Here is a 16,762-nt window from a genome sequence, read left to right as displayed (position 1 = left end):
GTTTCCCCCCCGGGGGAGAGCCCAGCCTGAGGGATCGGGGTTGGGGTGCCTGTGATCTGTGTGTCTGCTCCAGGGCCCCCCGTGTGTACTCTTCAGCCCGCGTTTGATCCTAGAAGACAATTCACTTCACGCACAACTCCTTTTCAGTTGAGCTTTAGTTAACAGCAGGAACCCGCACAAGCCCAAAGTCCTGGCTCTGTCAGCTCCCGTAAAGCCGTGATCTTCCCTCGTAGGGCCACAGCTCCTCCAGACCAGGCACTGCAGGGAGCCCTGGGTGGCCAGGGTTGGGCCGAGTGCCTTGTCCTGGTCCTGCTGCTGCCCCGTCCCCCAGCCCAGGGGTGCTGTGGGCACTGAGCAGCACCCACACACCGTGCGCCCTACCTGGAGCCGGCTCTGGCCCCTCGTGAGCCCCTCCCAGGTCTAACACCCACTGAGAGGTGATGTCCAGTGCTGCTCCTGGCTGGGTGCTGCTGCCCCATCAGGACTGCTCGCGGCCCTCCTCCTCGTAGGCAATGGCAATCCCTCGCCGGCCCTGCACGGCCTTGGAGACAGGCGTCTTCCCCAGCTGCTGCTCCAGCCCCCGCCAGCTGCGGGACTCCAGGAAGGAGGCTGGGAGGGGAGAGAAAAGGGGGAGCTGTTACCGGGGAGCAGGGAGGAGGCACTGCCCCGAGCTAGGGCTCAGCCCCACTGTGAGACCAAATCACGAACCAGCGGGGCTGATTTCTGCGAGGGCCCGAGTCTGGTCCCTGCAGGCCAGGGAGGTGCTGGGGGGCAGCTGGGTGGCTGGGGGGTCGCCGAGGTGGGCAGCACGCATCTCCCCTGTGATCAGCGAGACGTCGGGCACAGCTTCTGCTTCAGGCACGGCTGGGGGCAGCTCAACATAAGCGCAGGCACCTGATGGGAAACAGCAACATTAGCCCCGTGGTGGTGTCCTTCCCCACATCCCCGCTGAGCACAGAGGCAAAGGCAGCCTCCATGCAGCGCGTGACGCTCCCCAGGAGGGTGCTCGTGGCTGATTTTCAGCTATCACCTGGCAGCAGGTCTCGGAAGTCAGTGAGGTAGTTCCCCGTCCACTCCCGGGCCGGGTTGCAGGCGAGTTCCAGCTCATAGGGGGTGACTACGGGCCGGTAGAAGTCGCTGGAGTCCAGCAAGGAGTTCTGAGCGCAGGCCACCAGGACGAAGATGTCCACCTCGGGGAAGTTGGCCAGCTTGGCAGGGTTGGGCTTCCCCACGGCCAGCGTGTAGCTGCGCTTGCCGGCCCGGCGCAGAAGCTGGCGGAGGTGCTGCAGCACCTCCAGGTAGCCCGCCACGCCGAGGGTGCCCACCAGGATGCCCACCACGCGGGCGTCCCGCGCCCGTTCCACCAGGTAGAGGCGCCGCATCAGGGCCCGGTTGACGTTGAGGGTCTCCCGGCGGCCCTGGCCGGTGGCGGGGTCGAAGGAGCTGAAGGGGCAGCGGTTCCAGGTCAGCATGAAGTTGGTGAGGGCCAGGCCCTCGGCTCCCACGTAGAACATGGCCCAGTCCTGCAGCCCTCCCCCTGCCTCCACGCGGAACCGGCGGCCGAGCTGCCGCACCTCCCCGGGCAGCGCGGGGCCGGGGGGCTCCCCACACACCAGCTGGGAGAAGACGACGTTGGGGTACTCGGGGCACAGCTGCTGCTCCAGCTCACCTGAAATGAGAATGAAATAGGGGTGCAGAGCAAAAATCAGGGCTCTGCCTGGTGCTCTGCGCCCAGCAGCTCTGCAGAGCCCGGAGCACTGCCAGCGTTTCCACTCACCCATGGCGTAGGCATAGACCACGTCGCTCAGCACTACCACGCGGCTCTGCCGCTCGGGGTAGAGCTCCTGGAAGACCTCCGCGCAACGCCCGACATCCAGGGGCTGCTGCCCGAAGATGTGCAGCACCGGGAGCTTTCTGCAGGGGCTGAGGCAGGCAGGGCCATAGTGCAGCACCGCCTCGGCACCCACGTGCTCCGCGGCCACTTCATCCACACAGCAGCTGTGGGGAGAGGCAGCATTAACGGACTGGGGGGGGGCTCCCAGCATTATTGGGGGAGGACACCCAGCATTATCGGCCTACGGGGGTACACCCAGCATTACTGGGGGGAGAACCAGCATTATCAGCCTGGGGAGGGGACACCCAGCATTACTGGGGGGGACACCCAGCATTATTGGGGGGAGAACCAGCATTATCAACCCGGGGAGGGGACACCCAGCATTATCAGCCTGGGGGGGCCCAGCACCTACCGTGAGGCACACAGGCCATGCGTCCCAGCCCTCCTGTTGTTACCCCTGCCCTCCCAAGCCCCCACCCCCCCCAGGCAGGCCACGAGCAGCCCCACAGCCCCGTGGGCGCCCCGTGGAGGCGGGCAGGACCCCCCACCCCCCCCATTAACCCCCCCCCCCAGCCCCACACCCACCTGCCGTACGTGGTGTCCCCCAGCACGGACACCTCGGCCCCGCTCTCGGCCTCCAGCCGGGCCGCCACCGCCACCGCGTCCTGCAGCAGCTGGTCGGGGAACTGCAGGGCCACCTGAGGGGACGAGGAGGCCGTGAGGCACCGGGGGGCGGCCAGAGACCCCCCGTAACCCCCCGGGGACCCCCTCCCGGACCTTCCTGAAGCCGCCCCCTCGCACGAAGGCCGCCGCCCGGCCCGTCTCGTAGCAGCCGTCGATGTCCCCCCGCGGGGCCGGGGCCGGGCCTAGCGCCCTGCGCAGCGCGGCCTGCCCGTCGGGGCTGAAGGCCGTCGCCATGGCAACCGGGGGGTGCCGCCGCACGCGGGACCCCCGCCGCTGAGCCCGCTTCCAGGGCGGGGCCAATAGGAGCCCGTCCCCGGGAGGCAGCCAGCCAATGGGGCGGAGCGCTCGCCGCGGGGCATTCTGGTCTTTGTAGTTCTCGCGGGGGGGGGCTGCCTGGCGGCGCAGCCAATAGGTGTTAAGGGACGGAGGAGGAGGAGGAGGGGTGAGTCACGTGCCTTCCGGCGGGGCGCGAGCAGCGTCACGTGACCCCGCCGGTGCCGCTCGGTGCCGCTGCCGCCGCCGCCATGACGGGGCTCGCGCTGCTCTACTCGGGGCTCGGCCTCGCCTTCTGGGCAACCCTGCTCGGCGTCGGTCAGCACCGGGGGGGGCCTGGGGGGGGACACGGGGGGCTCCGGGCACGGAGGGGGCTCTGGGGGGGACGGGAGGGGGCTGGGGGGGGGGCCTGAGGGAGGCCCGGGGCTCTGGGGGGGGTCTGGGGGGGCTCTGAGGGGGGCCGGGGCCGTGAGGGGGCTGTGAGGGGGGTCTGGGGAGCTCCGGGCCGTGAGGGAGACCTGGGGTGGGGTGGGGGGAGCCTGAGAGGGCCCTGAGGGGTCCTGGGGGGTCCCGGGGCTGTAGGGGGGATGGGAACGGGGCTGTGAGGGGGCTGCCGGTGAGGTGAGAGCAGGGTGGTGGGGAGCTGGCTCCCAGCTCAGCCTGAGGGGACACCGGGTGAGAGACTGCCCCATCCCGGTGTCCCCCAGCTCTCAAAATCACACAGGGGTTATTAGCCAGAGCTCCCACAAAAAGGATCTTTCATGTCTTTTGCCCCTTTTCCCTTGTGCCGTGATCCTGAGGCTGTGCCTGCTGCTGGGGAGACAGAAGGTGCCCCCCGCAGCTGCCCCGAGCTGGATGCAGCTCCTCTCTGCCACCCCTCAGGGCAGGGGGCAGCTGGGGCTGGCTGGGCTCTGTTCCTTGCTCCGCCAGCAGTGAACCCACAACACAAACCGGTGCCAGCCTGGCGGGCCCGGCCCTGGCAGTGCTGAGGCTGTCAACCCTGAAGGTTGCAGGCGTGCGGGAGGGGTGCGGCCTCGCTCCGTGTCTGCAGCGCTGTTCCTCATTTCTGTGTGGGCTCCTGGGGGCCCCTCTTGTTCCTCAGAGGGGAGCAGTGACCAGCGTTACTGCTTCCCGAAGTTACTGCTTCCTGTTTTGGGGTGGTGGCGGCACTCGTGTGTCCTCCTGGTGCCTGTTAACCCTCTATCTGGCATGGCACAGGCAGCGTGACACTGCCTGCATTTATCTCTTCAGCAGAGCCAGGTCATGGGCTCTTTTCTAGCTGCGAGTCATGTAAAGAGCAAATCTCCTGGTCTGCAGCTGTGTTCCCATTCACTGCTTGTGGGCTCAGAGCATGGCGAGGTTTGGGTGCAGACACCTCGGGGCTGCGGGGTTCCCTGCCACAATTCAGCACGGGAGATGGGTTTGTGTTAGAGCCCGTGCCTTGATATCTGCTGCCTGCGTTGGAGTGCAAATCTCTGGAAATAGTTAGTCTTGGAGGAAGCTCTGAGCTCAGCAGATGCGTCTCCAACATCCCCAGCCTTGGAAAAACGAGGGCAGGGGGTCAACTGCAGCTGCTGGCACTTATGGGCTCCTCGGGAGCGGAACAGACCTGGCTGGCTGGTGACAGAGCAGCATGTGATGATGGGTCAGGGCACAGCCTCGTTCCTCATCCCTGCTGTGAGACAGAGAGGAGCTCACTGCCCGGTGCTGGGGCTCTCCAGCTGGGCTGAGCTGTGGGGGATGCAGATGGAGAAGGTGCTGGGGTGTGGGGCTGCTCTGGGGGGGAACCTTGCCCCTCAGCACCATGCACCCAGTCCTGCCAGAAACCCTCCTGCGTGCCATGCTCCTCACCTCTGCCCGGCAGCGTGGCTGGTGCCTGTCTGAAGGTTTTCCTGTCGCTCTTGCATTCCAGGGATCTGCTACACAATATTTGACCTGGGCTTCCGCTTCGATGTGGCTTGGTGAGTTCCCCGAAAATCCTGGCATCCCCCTGCCGGGCTGCGTGCTGAACTGCCCAGTGCCTGTTGTGGGGCCGTGCCTGCGTGCTGATTTGGGGTGTTCCTTCCCACCCAGGTTCCTGACGGAGACCTCTCCCTACATGTGGTCCAACCTGGGCATCGGCCTGGCCATCTCCCTGTCAGTGGTGGGCGCTGCCTGGTGAGTGGGGCCGGCTCTGCAGCATCTCCTGCTGTCCCATCCGGGTAGCTGCGCCTACGCTGCGGGGTCCTGCAGCAGGGCAGGGGAAGCACAGCCTGTGCGTGCAAAGCCATGGGGCTGAGCGTCTGGGCAGACTACCTTGCAGGCTGCAAGGGTGTGCAGAGGCAGGGACGCCCCGTGATCTCTGGGGGCAATGCTGTGGTTGTCCTTGTGCCCCAGCTGTTGTGCTGGTGCACCTGGCAGTGCTCAGGACCACCGAGGCCCTGGGGCTGAGCCCGCAGCGTCCCCCAGCTGCGTGCCCCATTCTTTGCTCAGCTGGAAGCTGGTGGTTTTCCTCCTGAGCCCTTCAGCGAGTGCCAGGCCCCCCTCCAACCACCCTTGTCTGCCGCAGGGGGATTTACATCACAGGCTCCAGCATCATCGGTGGCGGAGTCAAAGCCCCTCGGATCAAAACCAAGAACCTGGTCAGGTAAGCGTGGATCCGGGGTTAGTGCCTCACCTGGGCAGGGCAGTCCCAGCACCCCACATCTCACGGGGTGCTGCTGGCAGGCCCTTCCTTGCTGAGCTGCTGCTGCTGTTTGCTTTCAAAACAAAGAGCCCTAAAGGAGGCAGAGTACCGCTTCGGAGGAGGGTCACAAGTGGTGTGATATCACGCACTGAATGAGCCCAGTGTGTTCAAAACAAACACCCACGGCTCACGCATCCTGCCCAGGCCTTGCACCGCCCTTCCCAGAAGGGGCTGGCAGAGGGGAGGGCTCCCAAAATCTGCTTCCCACAGGGCTCTCGCAGGTTCCTGGGGTGGCACAGTACAACCAGCACCCAGCCTCAGTGCTTAGCAGCTCTCCTTTATAGGGGAGGTGGTCAGGGCTGCCCTTCTGCCCCTGGCAGCAGTGGGGCAGGCTCCGTGAGGGCTGTGGAGGGGTCTGGCTGGGCGTGAAGTGAAATGTGCTGCTTGGGGTGGGGGTTCAGAGCCTGGGACGCTGTGGTCAGGCTTTGCCTTTCTCCCCCAGCATCATTTTCTGCGAGGCCGTGGCCATCTACGGGATTATCATGGCAATCGTCATCAGTAACATGGCCGAGGTACGGGAGGGCTTGGGCTGGCCCCAGGGTTATGGGGGGGACGGGCAGCTGGGTGTGGGCCTGCGATGGGGTCTTGGGGTGCTGCCATGGCCCTGGGAGCCCCTGGGCTGGCGGTTTGTGGGGTGGTCGCTGTTCAGACTGAAGGGTGGGACGGGGCAGCACGCAGGTAACCCAGGCCCTGTCCTTCCTCTCAGCCTTTCTCTGCGGTCACCCCAGAGACGATTGGAGCCAGGAACTACCATGCAGGTAAGGACTGCTCGGCCCCTGGTGATGCTGCTGTGAGCTTTGCCTCCCTCTCAGCACAGCCTCCTGCTGCTCCCTCTGCCCTCGCTGTGGGACTGCAGGGCCCAGCTCACCTTCTCCATGACCTTCAGGCCAACAGGCTGCATCCAAACCGAGCCTGTCAGCCCTGTGCGAACGATGTCAGGGTTCTTCCTGCTGCCCTGGACAGCTGGCATGTCCGTTCTGCCCCAAAGTGGCTGCTTGGTTACCTTCTCTAGCCACTTCTCAGCTTTGGTTCTCCCTCTGTCTGTGGCCAGAGCTGCTGCTGCTTCTGCATGCCCCGGCTGCAGGAGGAAGGGAGTTATCCCCTGCTCTTGCAGTGTCCGTCTCTCACAGGTTTCTCCATGTTCGGGGCTGGCCTGACCGTGGGGTTGTCCAATCTCTTCTGCGGAGTGTGCGTGGGCATCGTGGGCAGCGGGGCTGCCCTGGCTGATGCCCAGAATGCCAGCCTCTTCGTCAAGATCCTGATCGTGGAGATCTTTGGCAGTGCCATAGGGCTGTTCGGGGTCATCGTTGCTATCCTGCAGGTACCTGCCTCCTGGGGCCTTGGGGCTTACGTGAGCACAAGGTGCTTGTCACCCTGGGTGACAAACAAACACCTGGGCTCCAGCACAGCCCTCTGCACTGTGAAGCTGAAGCTGCTCGAGAAGTTTGGGGTGACGGCTGTCCCCACGGGGTGCTGTGCCTCTGGGTGGCAGTGAAACTCTTCAGATGGCCCGAAGAGCAACTGTCACCAAGGGTGTCACCTTGGGTGCACCCTGTGCGATGCTCATGGCTTAGTGGTGGGGCCAGTTAGCTGCCTGCAGCCTCGGGGTGGTCCTGGGGTGGTTGGGTGGGATTAGGGTGCTAGGTTGGGCTTTGTAGGGCACGCTCTAACATCTCTCCTTTCTTTCCAGACTTCTAAAGTAAAAATGGGCAACTGAGTCCTGTCCCACCCAGCCTGTTCCAGCCCGCCCCAAGAGGTGCTGTATATACTTATTTAATGTTTCTATCCTTGATTGGGGCGGGAGCTGCCCCGCAGCAGGAGCGGGAGCCTGGCTGTGGAGCCCCATCCCGCCGACCGGCCCCTCGGAAGAAACAAATCTCTGTGTGAATTCTGCCCCGGCGGCCTGGCCCCGCGGGGCCGTGCTGCTGCCTGTCCCCGGTGTGCGTAGAATCGATCACCAGTGCAATTCTGTGTCCGTGAAATAAATATGGTTCTCGTTCAAGGACGCGGCTCCTCCTGTGCTTTGCGCCTGCCTGGGGAGGCTCACGGGGAGCCGAGCCTGTGCTCGGAGGCTCCCTGCTGCGTGTGCTGCTGGCAAAGTCCCTGCTCTGCTCCAGGAGCCCGGCAGCACCACCCCGCACGGGGAAAAGGCCACCTGTCCCCACGTTCACCATGCTGCCTCCCTTGCTGGGCTGTGGGAACACATTGCTCTGCCGTGCTGCGAGTAGGAGGCTGTTGGAGCAGGCGGCTCCGTGCTGGCTCTGCCAGGCTTCTGCCAGCACCAGTGCTGCCCTGTGCTGGAGGCACAGGCACCAGCTGGGCCAGGCCTTTCGGCTCCCATCCAGGTAGTTCAGCACGGAGAGGGAGCAAAACACTGCTGCCTGCAGTGTCCTTACCCCCACCGTGCAGCTGAGGGGCACCAGAAGGGCAGGGGAACAAAGCTTTTGCCACCTCAAGGCCACCTTGCAGCCTGTTGCCTTGTGCTTGCTGCGTGCTGGGGCTCTCCACCCTGCTCCTGCCCCACAGGGCTCGGTCCCAGGGGGCCTGGTGGAGGTCCCGGGGTGGGGATGCGCTGTGCTGGCTCTGCTCCCCTCTCCCTGGATGCGGTGGATGTGGTGTGGGGAAGCCGGCTGTGGACAGCTGGGCCTGCAGCTCTTGCGCTGCCTGGGGGAAGGGAAGAACCAGGTCTTCCTGCTTCTGCAGTCTGCTGCATCCGGCACGAGGGCCTCGTCCCGCTGCACTGTGAGCACACCTGTGTAGGGGCAGCATCTCCCCCAGCACTCAGCACTGCTCTGCGGGAGTGAAAATGTACTCGGGGAGCTGCCCGTCTCTCCTCACCTGGGTACAACAGGCTGGGGCAGGGCTGCTGGAGCTGGGAAGCGTTCCTACCTGCTGCTTTTTTTGCCCTTGGAGTAGGGCAGCTGCCTCTGCGCAGCCTCCCTGAGGTCTGCTGCTGTCCTGGCTCTGCTCCACGCTGTCCGGTGTGCTCTGGGACCTTGGGCTCACCTGGGCTCTCCGTGCTGTGGGCAGATGGTGGGACTGGTCCTGCTGTGGCCGGCTCTGCAATCTGTCCTGGTTGCTGTAATCCCCTCCAGCCTGTTTATGCTGCGCTATGGAGGGGTGGCCCTGGGCCTGAGCTACCCCATGGACCAGGAAGGCTTTTGGGGTGAACCCAGCTGAGCCCTGCACCCCCTGTGCCCCTCTCCAAACACCACAGCAGCTCGCCCTAGAGCTGGTTGTGCTGTGGGGCTGCCCTGTGCTCGTGTGGGGCAGGGTGCAGCCGGAGGGAGCCAGCAGGAGGTGCGAAGCGAGAGGCTCTTACTGCACGCTCACCCTGCTCCCACCGGCCCTGGTGGTCACCCTGTGGGGCTGGGGGCTGCGCACCAAGCTCGTGGGCCCTGGCAGAGCTGCCTCCAGGAAGGTGCTGGGGGAAAGCAGCCTGTGCTGGCCTCAGAGGAGCTGATCTGGGAGTCGATCACCTTCCTTGTTGAAGAATCATCCGCTTGGGCTTTAGCGATGGGCCTTGCCCTGGTTTGGCTTCTCTTGCTAGGCATCCACCAGCTGTGGGAAGCCTCCCGCTGCAGGATGCTTTCCTGCTGTCCCAATCACATCCATGTGCACCATGGCTGTGACAGGGCCGTGCTGCAGGCTCCCCAAACCTTTATTAGGGGTCCCTTTGGGGTTGGGGCATCTCGTGGCCCCCTCCTGCAGCCGGCGGGGCGAGGCGAGCACACCCTGCGGTGCGCTGCCCCAGGTACGGTGTCACACTGCGTGCTGAGCTCCTGCTGCTTGGGGTGGAGAAAAAGCCCCAAAAGGGACCCCGACCCCTTGCACCTTAACTGGGTGGGGAAATATTTCAAGGGGAAAACACCCCATGCTGTGCAACCAGGCCGGGAGCTGGAGCCAGCAGCAGCACGGCTGGATGGGGGTGGGCGCACGGGGCAGCAGCAGGGCCGTGAGGTGCCCCTTAGGGGTGCGGAGCGCAGGGCCCCCCACGGGGCGCCCCCAGCCCCGTTCCCCGGTGGAGGCCCGGCCCCGGCGGGGCGGAGCGGGGCGGCCCCTGTTGGTGCGGCGGCGGCGGGCGGAGCCGGGTGCGGGCGCGGCCCGTGGCCCTGCGGCTCTCGGCGGAGCGGCTCCGGCGGCCGGCGGGGCTCCCCCGACCCCCCCCCGACCCCCTCGGCCCCCCGACCCCAGCCCCGGCGATGGGCGCCCGCGGGCCGGCGGCCGGGGCAGGCGGCGGAGGAGGAGGAAGAGGAGGAGGAGGCGGCGGGGGCCGCTGACCGCGCCGGGCCGCCGGGGCTGGAGCTGGAGCCGGAGCTGGAGCTGGAGAGAGGCCCCGGGCCCGGCCGCCGTGGGTGGGTGAGCGAGCGGCGGGGCCTGGCCGCGGAGGGGAGGGGAGGGGGCGGCGGAGCCGGGCTCCGGGAGGGTCCCGGGGGGGCCCCGGGAGCCGCGCTGGGGCCGGGGGGGGGCGCACGGGGGGGCGCGCACCAGGCCCGGGCGCCCCGCGGGGGTGGGCGCAGCGGGGCCGTGAGCTCTGCCCGGCCCCCAAAGCCGCCCCCGAGCCCCTCCAGGAGGATTTGGGGTGCGGAGGGCTTGGGGCCGGCTGCACCGGGGGTTCTGGGGGGTTTGGGGTTGGGGGGGCGCAGCGGGATCGCCCTCCGGGCTGTCCCCGTGGATAGGGGTGGGTGGCAGCAGGGACATCGGGTCCTGCTGCGCCTCCATCCCCTGCAGGGTGTCCCTTGGGGGCTGGGAGGAGAGGACAGAGCCCCCCGTGCCCCCCTGTGCACCCCCATGGATCAGGCACAGCCGGCCCCATGGCTGCGGGGTGACAGCGGGGTGGGTGCTCGAGGGGAGGCGTGAGGGCAGGGCGCTCGGCCTCGCGCCACGGCGGGGTCACATCGCCCGTAACAGCCCCAACGGGCCTCCCTGACAGGAGCCCGCTTCTGTTTCGAGTCTGCTTTGTGCCCTCAGCCTCCCCAGCTCCCCGTGGCAGCGGTTTAACGGCGGGCTCTGCTTTTGTCCACGCCAGCCTCCAGCCCGCGCGGCGTGGGGAGCGTCGCGCTGCCCGCTGGAGGAGAGGCCTGGTGCCGAAAACCTGCCCTTCATCCTCCCCGGCGCTGCCTCTTCCTCCCCATCTGCCTGTCGAGATGCTGCTCCATGTGCTGCCTCCATAGACCAGCCTCCCGCAGGGGCTGTGCCTCGGGGAGCTTTCCAGCAAGCAGCCCGCCCCCGGGGCTGGGGAGCGGGTTTGGGAGACGCCGCCACGCTCTCAGCCCCCCTCACGCCCTGAGCACGGAGGGCAGCTTCCTAGCAAGCATCCAGCTGTAAGGTCGGGGTCCTGGCACATCTCACAGCGGGGACCACTTCGCACCTCGGCCCTGCTCCTCCTGCCCACCCCGTGTCCCCTGCCGCTCCCCGCGAGGCCCCGCAGCCAGCCGGGGCTGGCAGCTGCTGCAGGGCTGGCCCTGAGGCCCCGGGCCGGGTGCCAGCACCCTCGGGTCCTAACTGCGCTCCTGCTGGGGTGCCCTGCTGCAGCTCCCCGCCTGCTGTGGCCCTCCCGGGGTCCCTGTGGTGGCCTGGGGTCCCCAGGGCTTTGCTACCTGCTCCGCGTGCCCCCGTCCTAGCAGCTTGCTGGGAGCTGGGGGGCTCGGAGGGGTTGGGGCGTCCCCCTCCGAGGCGTGCCACGGGGCTGGAAGGGGCAGGAGGGTTTGGGGCTCGGCCAGGGAGCTCTGGTGCCTCTCCCGGCCACCTTCCCAGCAAAGCCCTGGCCTGGCTCCAGGTGTCATGTATGAGATAAGGGCGCCCTGGCAGCTCCCGTGGGCACGGTGTCCTGGGGGGCCCCGGCAGCAGGAGCAGAGGGGAGAGGAGCCACGCTGCTGCGAGTTGGACTCCCCCGGAGGCAGCAGGAACCCCTCGGGGCTGCCTGCCCGGGACGTGCTCCCTCCTGGCTCGGTGTCTGCCTGCAGCTGCTGGCTCATCTCAGCACCCTGACAGCACGGCGCTTGCTGCCGGCCCTATTTCGGAACCGGTGCTGGGCCAGTTGGGGATGGGGAGCAGGGGAATGCGGTGCCTTGGGCAGGAGTGGCTGCTGGGGGCACCCGCAGTGCTTTGGGACACTAAAAACTGACTGCGTTTTGGCGTGTGACCTTCTGCAGGGTCCCTGCCTCGGTGGGGCTCTTGGCAGCTCCTTTTGGGGTATCCCCATCCCCTGCTGGGGGGCTGGGAGTGGGTCTGGGAATGGGGCAGGGGAGCTGCTGCCAGGGGACACCTCCCTGTGCTCTGCTGTCCTGGTGGGAACGTGCTGGGTGCTGTGGGTACGGGAAGGTGAGGAGGGACAGCACGGAGAGGGGACACGAGGTGGGAGCAGCCAAGTGCATGGGGTGTCCCATTTGGCCAGAGGATGGAGCTGGGCTCTGTTCCTGCTCTGCTGGGTGGCGCTGACCCCGCTGCCCTCCAGACTTGTGCTTGTCCCTAGTCCCTCTCGTGCGTTCGAGGCTGTGCCTTCAGGGCAGGGGCTCCAAGTCCCTGTTGGGCACCGGGGCTGGGTTTGGGTGGTGCTGGCAGAGCGGGGCTGTTCCCGGCCCCATCCTGAGCACGGGGTGTCTCGGCAGGATCGGGACCGTGGCTGGAGCCGCCCCCCTGCCCCGCTGAGCGCACATGTCCGCCTGCCCGTGCCCGGAAGATGACCAGGCTGCTCTTGGGGGTGACCCTGGAAAGGATTTGCAAGGCCGTGCTGCTGCTCTGCCTGCTCCACTTTGTCATCATCATGATCCTCTACTTCGACGTCTACGCGCAGCACCTGGACTTCTTCAGCCGCTTCAATGCCAGGAACGCCTCGCGCGCGCACCCCTTCTCCAACTCCTCCCGGCCCAACAGCACCGCCCCCAGCTACGGGCCGGCCGGCGCTGAGCCCCCGTCGCCCAGCGCCAAGCCCAGCACCAACCGCTCCGTCACCGAGAAGCCCTTGCAGCCCTGCCAGGAGACGCCCCCCGGCTTAGGTGAGGTGTGCGGGGCCAGAGCGGGGCAGCCGGGTGCTGGCGGGGGGGTGTCCCCATCCCTGGGCGCTCCGCGTGGCTTCCCGGTGGTCCCAGGCTGGGGAAACCCAAGTTTGGTAGCGGGCAGCTGGTCCCTGCTGGTGTGGGAAGAGGTTTTGGGAGTCCCTTGTCCTCGGCAGTGCTGCTCCCCCTTGCGGGTCCCCCTCGCTGTTTGCTCCGAGCAGCGGGGTGACCGTGACCTGTCCTGTGTCCCGTGCTGTGCCACCGCCATCGCCCTGCCCTCGTGCAGTCGGACGCCTGCTCATCGAGTTCAGCTCCCCCATGAGCATGGAGCGGGTGCAGCGGGAGAACCCCGACGTGCGCCAGGGCGGCAAGTACACCCCCCCGGACTGCTTGCCCCGGCAGAAGGTGGCCATCCTCATCCCCTTCCGGCACCGCGAGCACCACCTCAAGTACTGGCTGCACTACCTGCACCCCATCCTGCGCCGGCAGAAGGTGGCCTACGGCATCTACATCATCAACCAGGTCTGTAGGGTGGGGCGAGGCGGGCGGCGGGGCCGCGGCGGGCGCGCGGGCGTCGCTGAGCTCTGTGGCCACGCGCCCTGCTCCGCAGTACGGCGAGGACACCTTCAACCGGGCCAAGCTGCTCAACGTGGGCTTCCTGGAGGCGCTCAAGGACGACGAGGAGTACGACTGCTTCATCTTCAGCGACGTGGACCTCATCCCCATGGATGACCGCAACCTGTACCGCTGCTACGAGCAGCCGCGGCACTTTGCCGTCGGCATGGACAAGTTTGGGTTCAGGTGGGTGCCTGCGGGGCTGCGGTGTTTTGGGGGCGGGGGCTGGGGGGCTTTGGGATGAAGCCGGGGCTGCCCGTGTGGTTATTGCCTGGGGCAGGCATGGGGGCAGTGGCTCAAACTGGACATGGGATGGCAGAGGGCGCAGAGCCCTGCGTGAGAGGGTGGCACTGGGAGGGCTGGTGCTTGCCCCTGCTTCTGGGGGACCCTGTGGGGCTGGCCCTGTTCCCTGATCTCTCTACTCTCACCCTGCAGGCTGCCCTATGCTGGCTACTTTGGTGGTGTCTCTGGGCTGAGCAAATCCCAGTTCCTGAAGATCAATGGCTTTCCCAACGAGTACTGGGGCTGGGGAGGGGAGGACGACGACATCTTTAACCGGTAGGTGCCAACCCCTCACCCAGCCTCGGCTCAGGACTTAGTGGTGTGTGCTGGGACATACATGACGTGCAGGGAGGGTCCCTGCCACACCACAGGGAGGAGTTTAATTACCCTCCAGGCTGGCAGGGCTGCGAGTTGTCACGCTGGTGCCACAGCTCGGACTGTTGGACAGCCCTTGGGGGTCATCCTACGTAGCGCGGGGGGGCCCGGCCTCCTCCTCCTCCTGCTCTTTGTGGGCAGCGAGCTGCAGTTCCAAGCCAGCTGAGACATGTGAGCGGGGAAGCCCGCCTGCGGGCTCTGTTCCAGGCTGGGATCAGGACACAAAACTTGGAAGTGGCTCTGCAGAGGCAGCCCAGCACCACAGCGGGCACTTCTGCCGGCAGCCGGCAGGCCGCAGCAGATCCGCGTGCAGGAGCGCGGCTCCCCGCGCGCACCCTCTGTTGGGCGCAGGAGCTGGAGAGCTCCAGCGTGGCTTCAGCACGTCCCACGGCGCTGCCTGGCCGTGCTGGAAGTGGAGCAGCGTGTGGAGATGGTGCACAGCAGCCTCTGAGCTGGAAACCCCTCGCAGGTGCTGTGCGCACGGGCAGTGGGCACAGTTCCCTTCCGAAAGTAACCGGCCCAGACATTGGTCCCAGGGGAGATGAGGTGCGGCGTGCTGAGCTCTCGGGGAGATTTAGGCAGCCCTAAAAATGTGCAGGGGGCCCTCAGGGGGCCGTGCCACCGCTCAGCTGCCCTAGCTGCTGGATTTCAGCTTGCTGGCTCATCAGGCCCGAGCGCAGTTGTGTTGCTGGGAGGAGGGGAGGCTTCTCTCCGTGAGCTGGGATCTCTCCAGCTTTCCTGCTCCCACTTGGCCTCTCAACTTTAAATGAACTATTCTAGGAGAAGAAAATCTCTCCCCACCTGCTGGCTGCGCAGACAGAAAAAGCAATTGAGGCCAGAGTCATGCTGCATGAAGGGAAGGGCAGGGCCACCGGCATCTGGAGAATGTAAACAGCAGTGGCTTTGGAGCCGTGGGGGAATAGCAGTGTTTGCTCAACCCGGCTGAGCACAGCGAGTGCCTGCAGCGCTGGGGGTCACCTGGAGCTGGCGGTGCTTGCTCTGGGCATGCCCTGCTGTGGAGCAAACAGCATCCTTGGTTGTGGGCGCTGTTCCCAGCTGTGGCCTGGCTCTGCTCCCCTCTGGCTGGCGGGGAGCAGGCTTAGCGCAGCCTTGTTTCTTGCTTAGCTAGGGACGGGGTTATTTTTGGTGAGGGCTGGCCCTGGGGATCTCTGGCCTGGGAGGATGTCCTGCCCTGGGGTCTGGGCGTGCGCTGATCCCCTTCTGCTGCTGTCCCTCAGGATCTCCCTGAACGGCATGAAGGTGTCGAGGCCCGACATCCGCATCGGGAGGTACCGCATGATCAAGCACGAACGCGACAAACACAACGAGCCCAACCCGCAGAGGTGAGCTGTGAGCAGGGGGCTGTGGCTCTCACCTCGCCCTGCCCACCCCGCCGAGGTCCTGCTGCGGGCTCACCGGCATCGCCACCCCCCACAGCAGGCGGTTCCCCTTTTCCCCCAGCCTCATCCCGCTCCTGTCCCCTCCAGGTTCACCAAGATCCAGAACACCAAGATGACCATGAAGCGGGACGGGATCAGCTCTCTGCAGTACCGCCTGGTGGAGGTGTCGCGCGCCCCCATGTACACCAACATCACGGTGGAGATCGGCCGGCCGCCCCCACGCCTGGCCCGGGGCTAGCGCTTGCCCAGCAGGCAGAGCTGTGTGGGGCCGGTGCTCGCACCCTTGGGTGGTCGGCGGCTCCGCGCCGGGGCTGGCTGGACGCTGTGGATGTTGCCCCAGCCCCAGGGCGAGGACCGGAGGGGGATGTTTTCTGCCTACTCTGCTGCCTTTCGGAGACGGCTGTGCCCCAGCCCCACCCGTTGGTCCTGAGAATTCCCGCAACCTTTTGTCCCCCCCGTCCCCACCAGTGTGTTTCCAAGCCCCCTGCCCCATACTCGGTGTGTTGGCTGAAGCGCCCGCCTGCCCCGCGCGCAGCTCCCGGCACAGAAGGAGGGGACGGCCCCGTGCCCACGCCAGCTCCTGCCTGCACCCCAGGAAGGGAGGAGATGAGCCCCCCGGGGCAGCCCAGTGCCCAGTCCTCACCGGTGCTGCGAGAAGCGGGGTGCAGGCTTCCCCCTTCACCAGCGCCGGAGCTGCCCCAGCTGGAGGGGGGAGCAGCCCCGGCCCCCCCAGCGGGCAGGACGGGGGCACCGGTGCGCAGCTCGGCGCGCAGACCTGGCTCGCTGTCTTCCTCCGCTTCAGTCTGGTGCTCAGAGCCGGCTCTCAGCTCTGCCAAACAGCCACCTCTGGTTATGATCAGAAGCCCCTCGCCGTGCCTCAGTTGTCGTGGGGCTGGTGGCCGTGTCCCCTGCCCTGTCCCTGAAGGCAGATGCTGTGCGCCTCCCCGTTAAGCCCTGCCTGCTCTGGGGGACGGGTTGACACGAAGCCCCACGGCCCCTCTTGGCCCCATGGCTCCCTCCATCCGTTTGTAGGTGACGGGGACTGGCTCTGCCCTTGCTGCTCTCCAGCTTTACCCCCTCCAGCCCCGGGGCAGGGAGGAGAGGATGGAGCCGTGTGGGGCAGGTGCCCTGTCCCTCCCCACGTCCCTCCGTGGGGCTGGGGGCACTGCCACCTCCCCGCAGCCGGCCGGGCGCAGCGGGGCAGCGGGGGCACCGGTGACTTTTGTACATTTGAATGTCTGACCCTTTTTTTGAGCGTACGTTGAATGCAGCATTCGGTCGTAGAGACCTGGGTTTTTGTATTTAATAAAAGTTTCAAAAGTTCGCAGGGTTCCTGGGGAGGGAGGGCGCAGTTGAAGGCACCCCTGGAGCTGCTGCAGCCAGTAGGGTTGGGGCACAATTTGGGGCCAATGGGGCTGAATGTGGGGTGGAGGGACCCAACTTGTAGGGTAAGGACAGTGTGAGGGTATCTGGGGACAGCACAAGCCCTGGCACAATATTACCCTGGGGACACAGTAGCGCTCCTTACCCTGGAGCTGAAGCCAGGGGGTGTCCTGGGCCCCTCCAGCCTTACCTT

At 66.4% G+C, this 16,762-nt stretch overlaps 3 protein-coding genes across 3 annotated transcripts; 2 read left to right on the top strand and 1 right to left on the bottom strand.

Annotated features, from left to right (window-relative positions):
- Nucleotides 1-137: 137 nt before the first annotated feature.
- On the bottom strand, nt 138-2,795 carry DPH2 (diphthamide biosynthesis 2). Its single transcript, XM_032192428.1, has 6 exons — nt 2,612-2,795; nt 2,420-2,532; nt 1,778-1,998; nt 1,031-1,669; nt 709-894; nt 138-609 (listed from the first exon to the last, which is right to left on the bottom strand). The coding sequence occupies exons 1-6, from the start codon at nt 2,750-2,752 to the stop codon at nt 479-481; spliced, it is 1,431 nt and encodes a 476-aa protein (XP_032048319.1). The 5' UTR covers nt 2,753-2,795; the 3' UTR covers nt 138-478.
- Nucleotides 2,796-2,989: 194 nt separating this feature from the next.
- ATP6V0B (ATPase H+ transporting V0 subunit b) lies at nt 2,990-7,521 on the top strand. The gene is made up of 8 exons (XM_032192263.1): nt 2,990-3,109; nt 4,704-4,752; nt 4,865-4,948; nt 5,340-5,417; nt 5,959-6,028; nt 6,223-6,274; nt 6,647-6,837; nt 7,207-7,521. Exons 1-8 carry the CDS (start codon nt 3,043-3,045, stop codon nt 7,231-7,233), a joined length of 618 nt encoding a protein of 205 aa, XP_032048154.1. The 5' UTR covers nt 2,990-3,042; the 3' UTR covers nt 7,234-7,521.
- A 2,183-nt stretch (nt 7,522-9,704) lies between these two features.
- Nucleotides 9,705-16,509, top strand: B4GALT2 (beta-1,4-galactosyltransferase 2). Its single transcript, XM_032192749.1, has 7 exons — nt 9,705-9,871; nt 12,128-12,514; nt 12,801-13,036; nt 13,125-13,315; nt 13,565-13,687; nt 15,025-15,129; nt 15,274-16,509. The coding sequence occupies exons 2-7, from the start codon at nt 12,199-12,201 to the stop codon at nt 15,422-15,424; spliced, it is 1,122 nt and encodes a 373-aa protein (XP_032048640.1). The 5' UTR covers nt 9,705-9,871; nt 12,128-12,198; the 3' UTR covers nt 15,425-16,509.
- Nucleotides 16,510-16,762: the final 253 nt, after the last annotated feature.

The sequence above is a fragment of the Aythya fuligula genome, chromosome 8 (assembly GCF_009819795.1).
Source record: "Aythya fuligula isolate bAytFul2 chromosome 8, bAytFul2.pri, whole genome shotgun sequence".
NCBI classification, from domain to species: Eukaryota; Metazoa; Chordata; class Aves; order Anseriformes; family Anatidae; genus Aythya; species Aythya fuligula.
Note: the sequence above shows the minus strand (reverse complement) of the source record. Positions and strands in the feature narration are given on the sequence as shown.

Coding starts and splice junctions, on each gene's coding strand:
- ATP6V0B (XM_032192263.1), top strand. CDS start 3,043: ATGACGGGGCTCGCGCTGCTCTACTCGGGGCTCGGCCTCGCCTTCTGG. Junction 5,418..5,958: donor AAAACCAAGAACCTGGTCAG/GTAAGCGTGGAT, acceptor TTTCTCCCCCAG/CATCATTTTCTGCGAGGCCG. Junction 6,838..7,206: donor TCATCGTTGCTATCCTGCAG/GTACCTGCCTCC, acceptor CTTTCTTTCCAG/ACTTCTAAAGTAAAAATGGG.
- DPH2 (XM_032192428.1), bottom strand. CDS start 2,752: ATGGCGACGGCCTTCAGCCCCGACGGGCAGGCCGCGCTGCGCAGGGCG. Junction 2,533..2,611: donor GAGGGGGCGGCTTCAGGAAG/GTCCGGGAGGGG, acceptor TCGTCCCCTCAG/GTGGCCCTGCAGTTCCCCGA. Junction 1,999..2,419: donor GGGGACACCACGTACGGCAG/GTGGGTGTGGGG, acceptor CTCTCCCCACAG/CTGCTGTGTGGATGAAGTGG.
- B4GALT2 (XM_032192749.1), top strand. CDS start 12,199: ATGACCAGGCTGCTCTTGGGGGTGACCCTGGAAAGGATTTGCAAGGCC. Junction 12,515..12,800: donor GGAGACGCCCCCCGGCTTAG/GTGAGGTGTGCG, acceptor GCCCTCGTGCAG/TCGGACGCCTGCTCATCGAG. Junction 15,130..15,273: donor AACGAGCCCAACCCGCAGAG/GTGAGCTGTGAG, acceptor TGTCCCCTCCAG/GTTCACCAAGATCCAGAACA.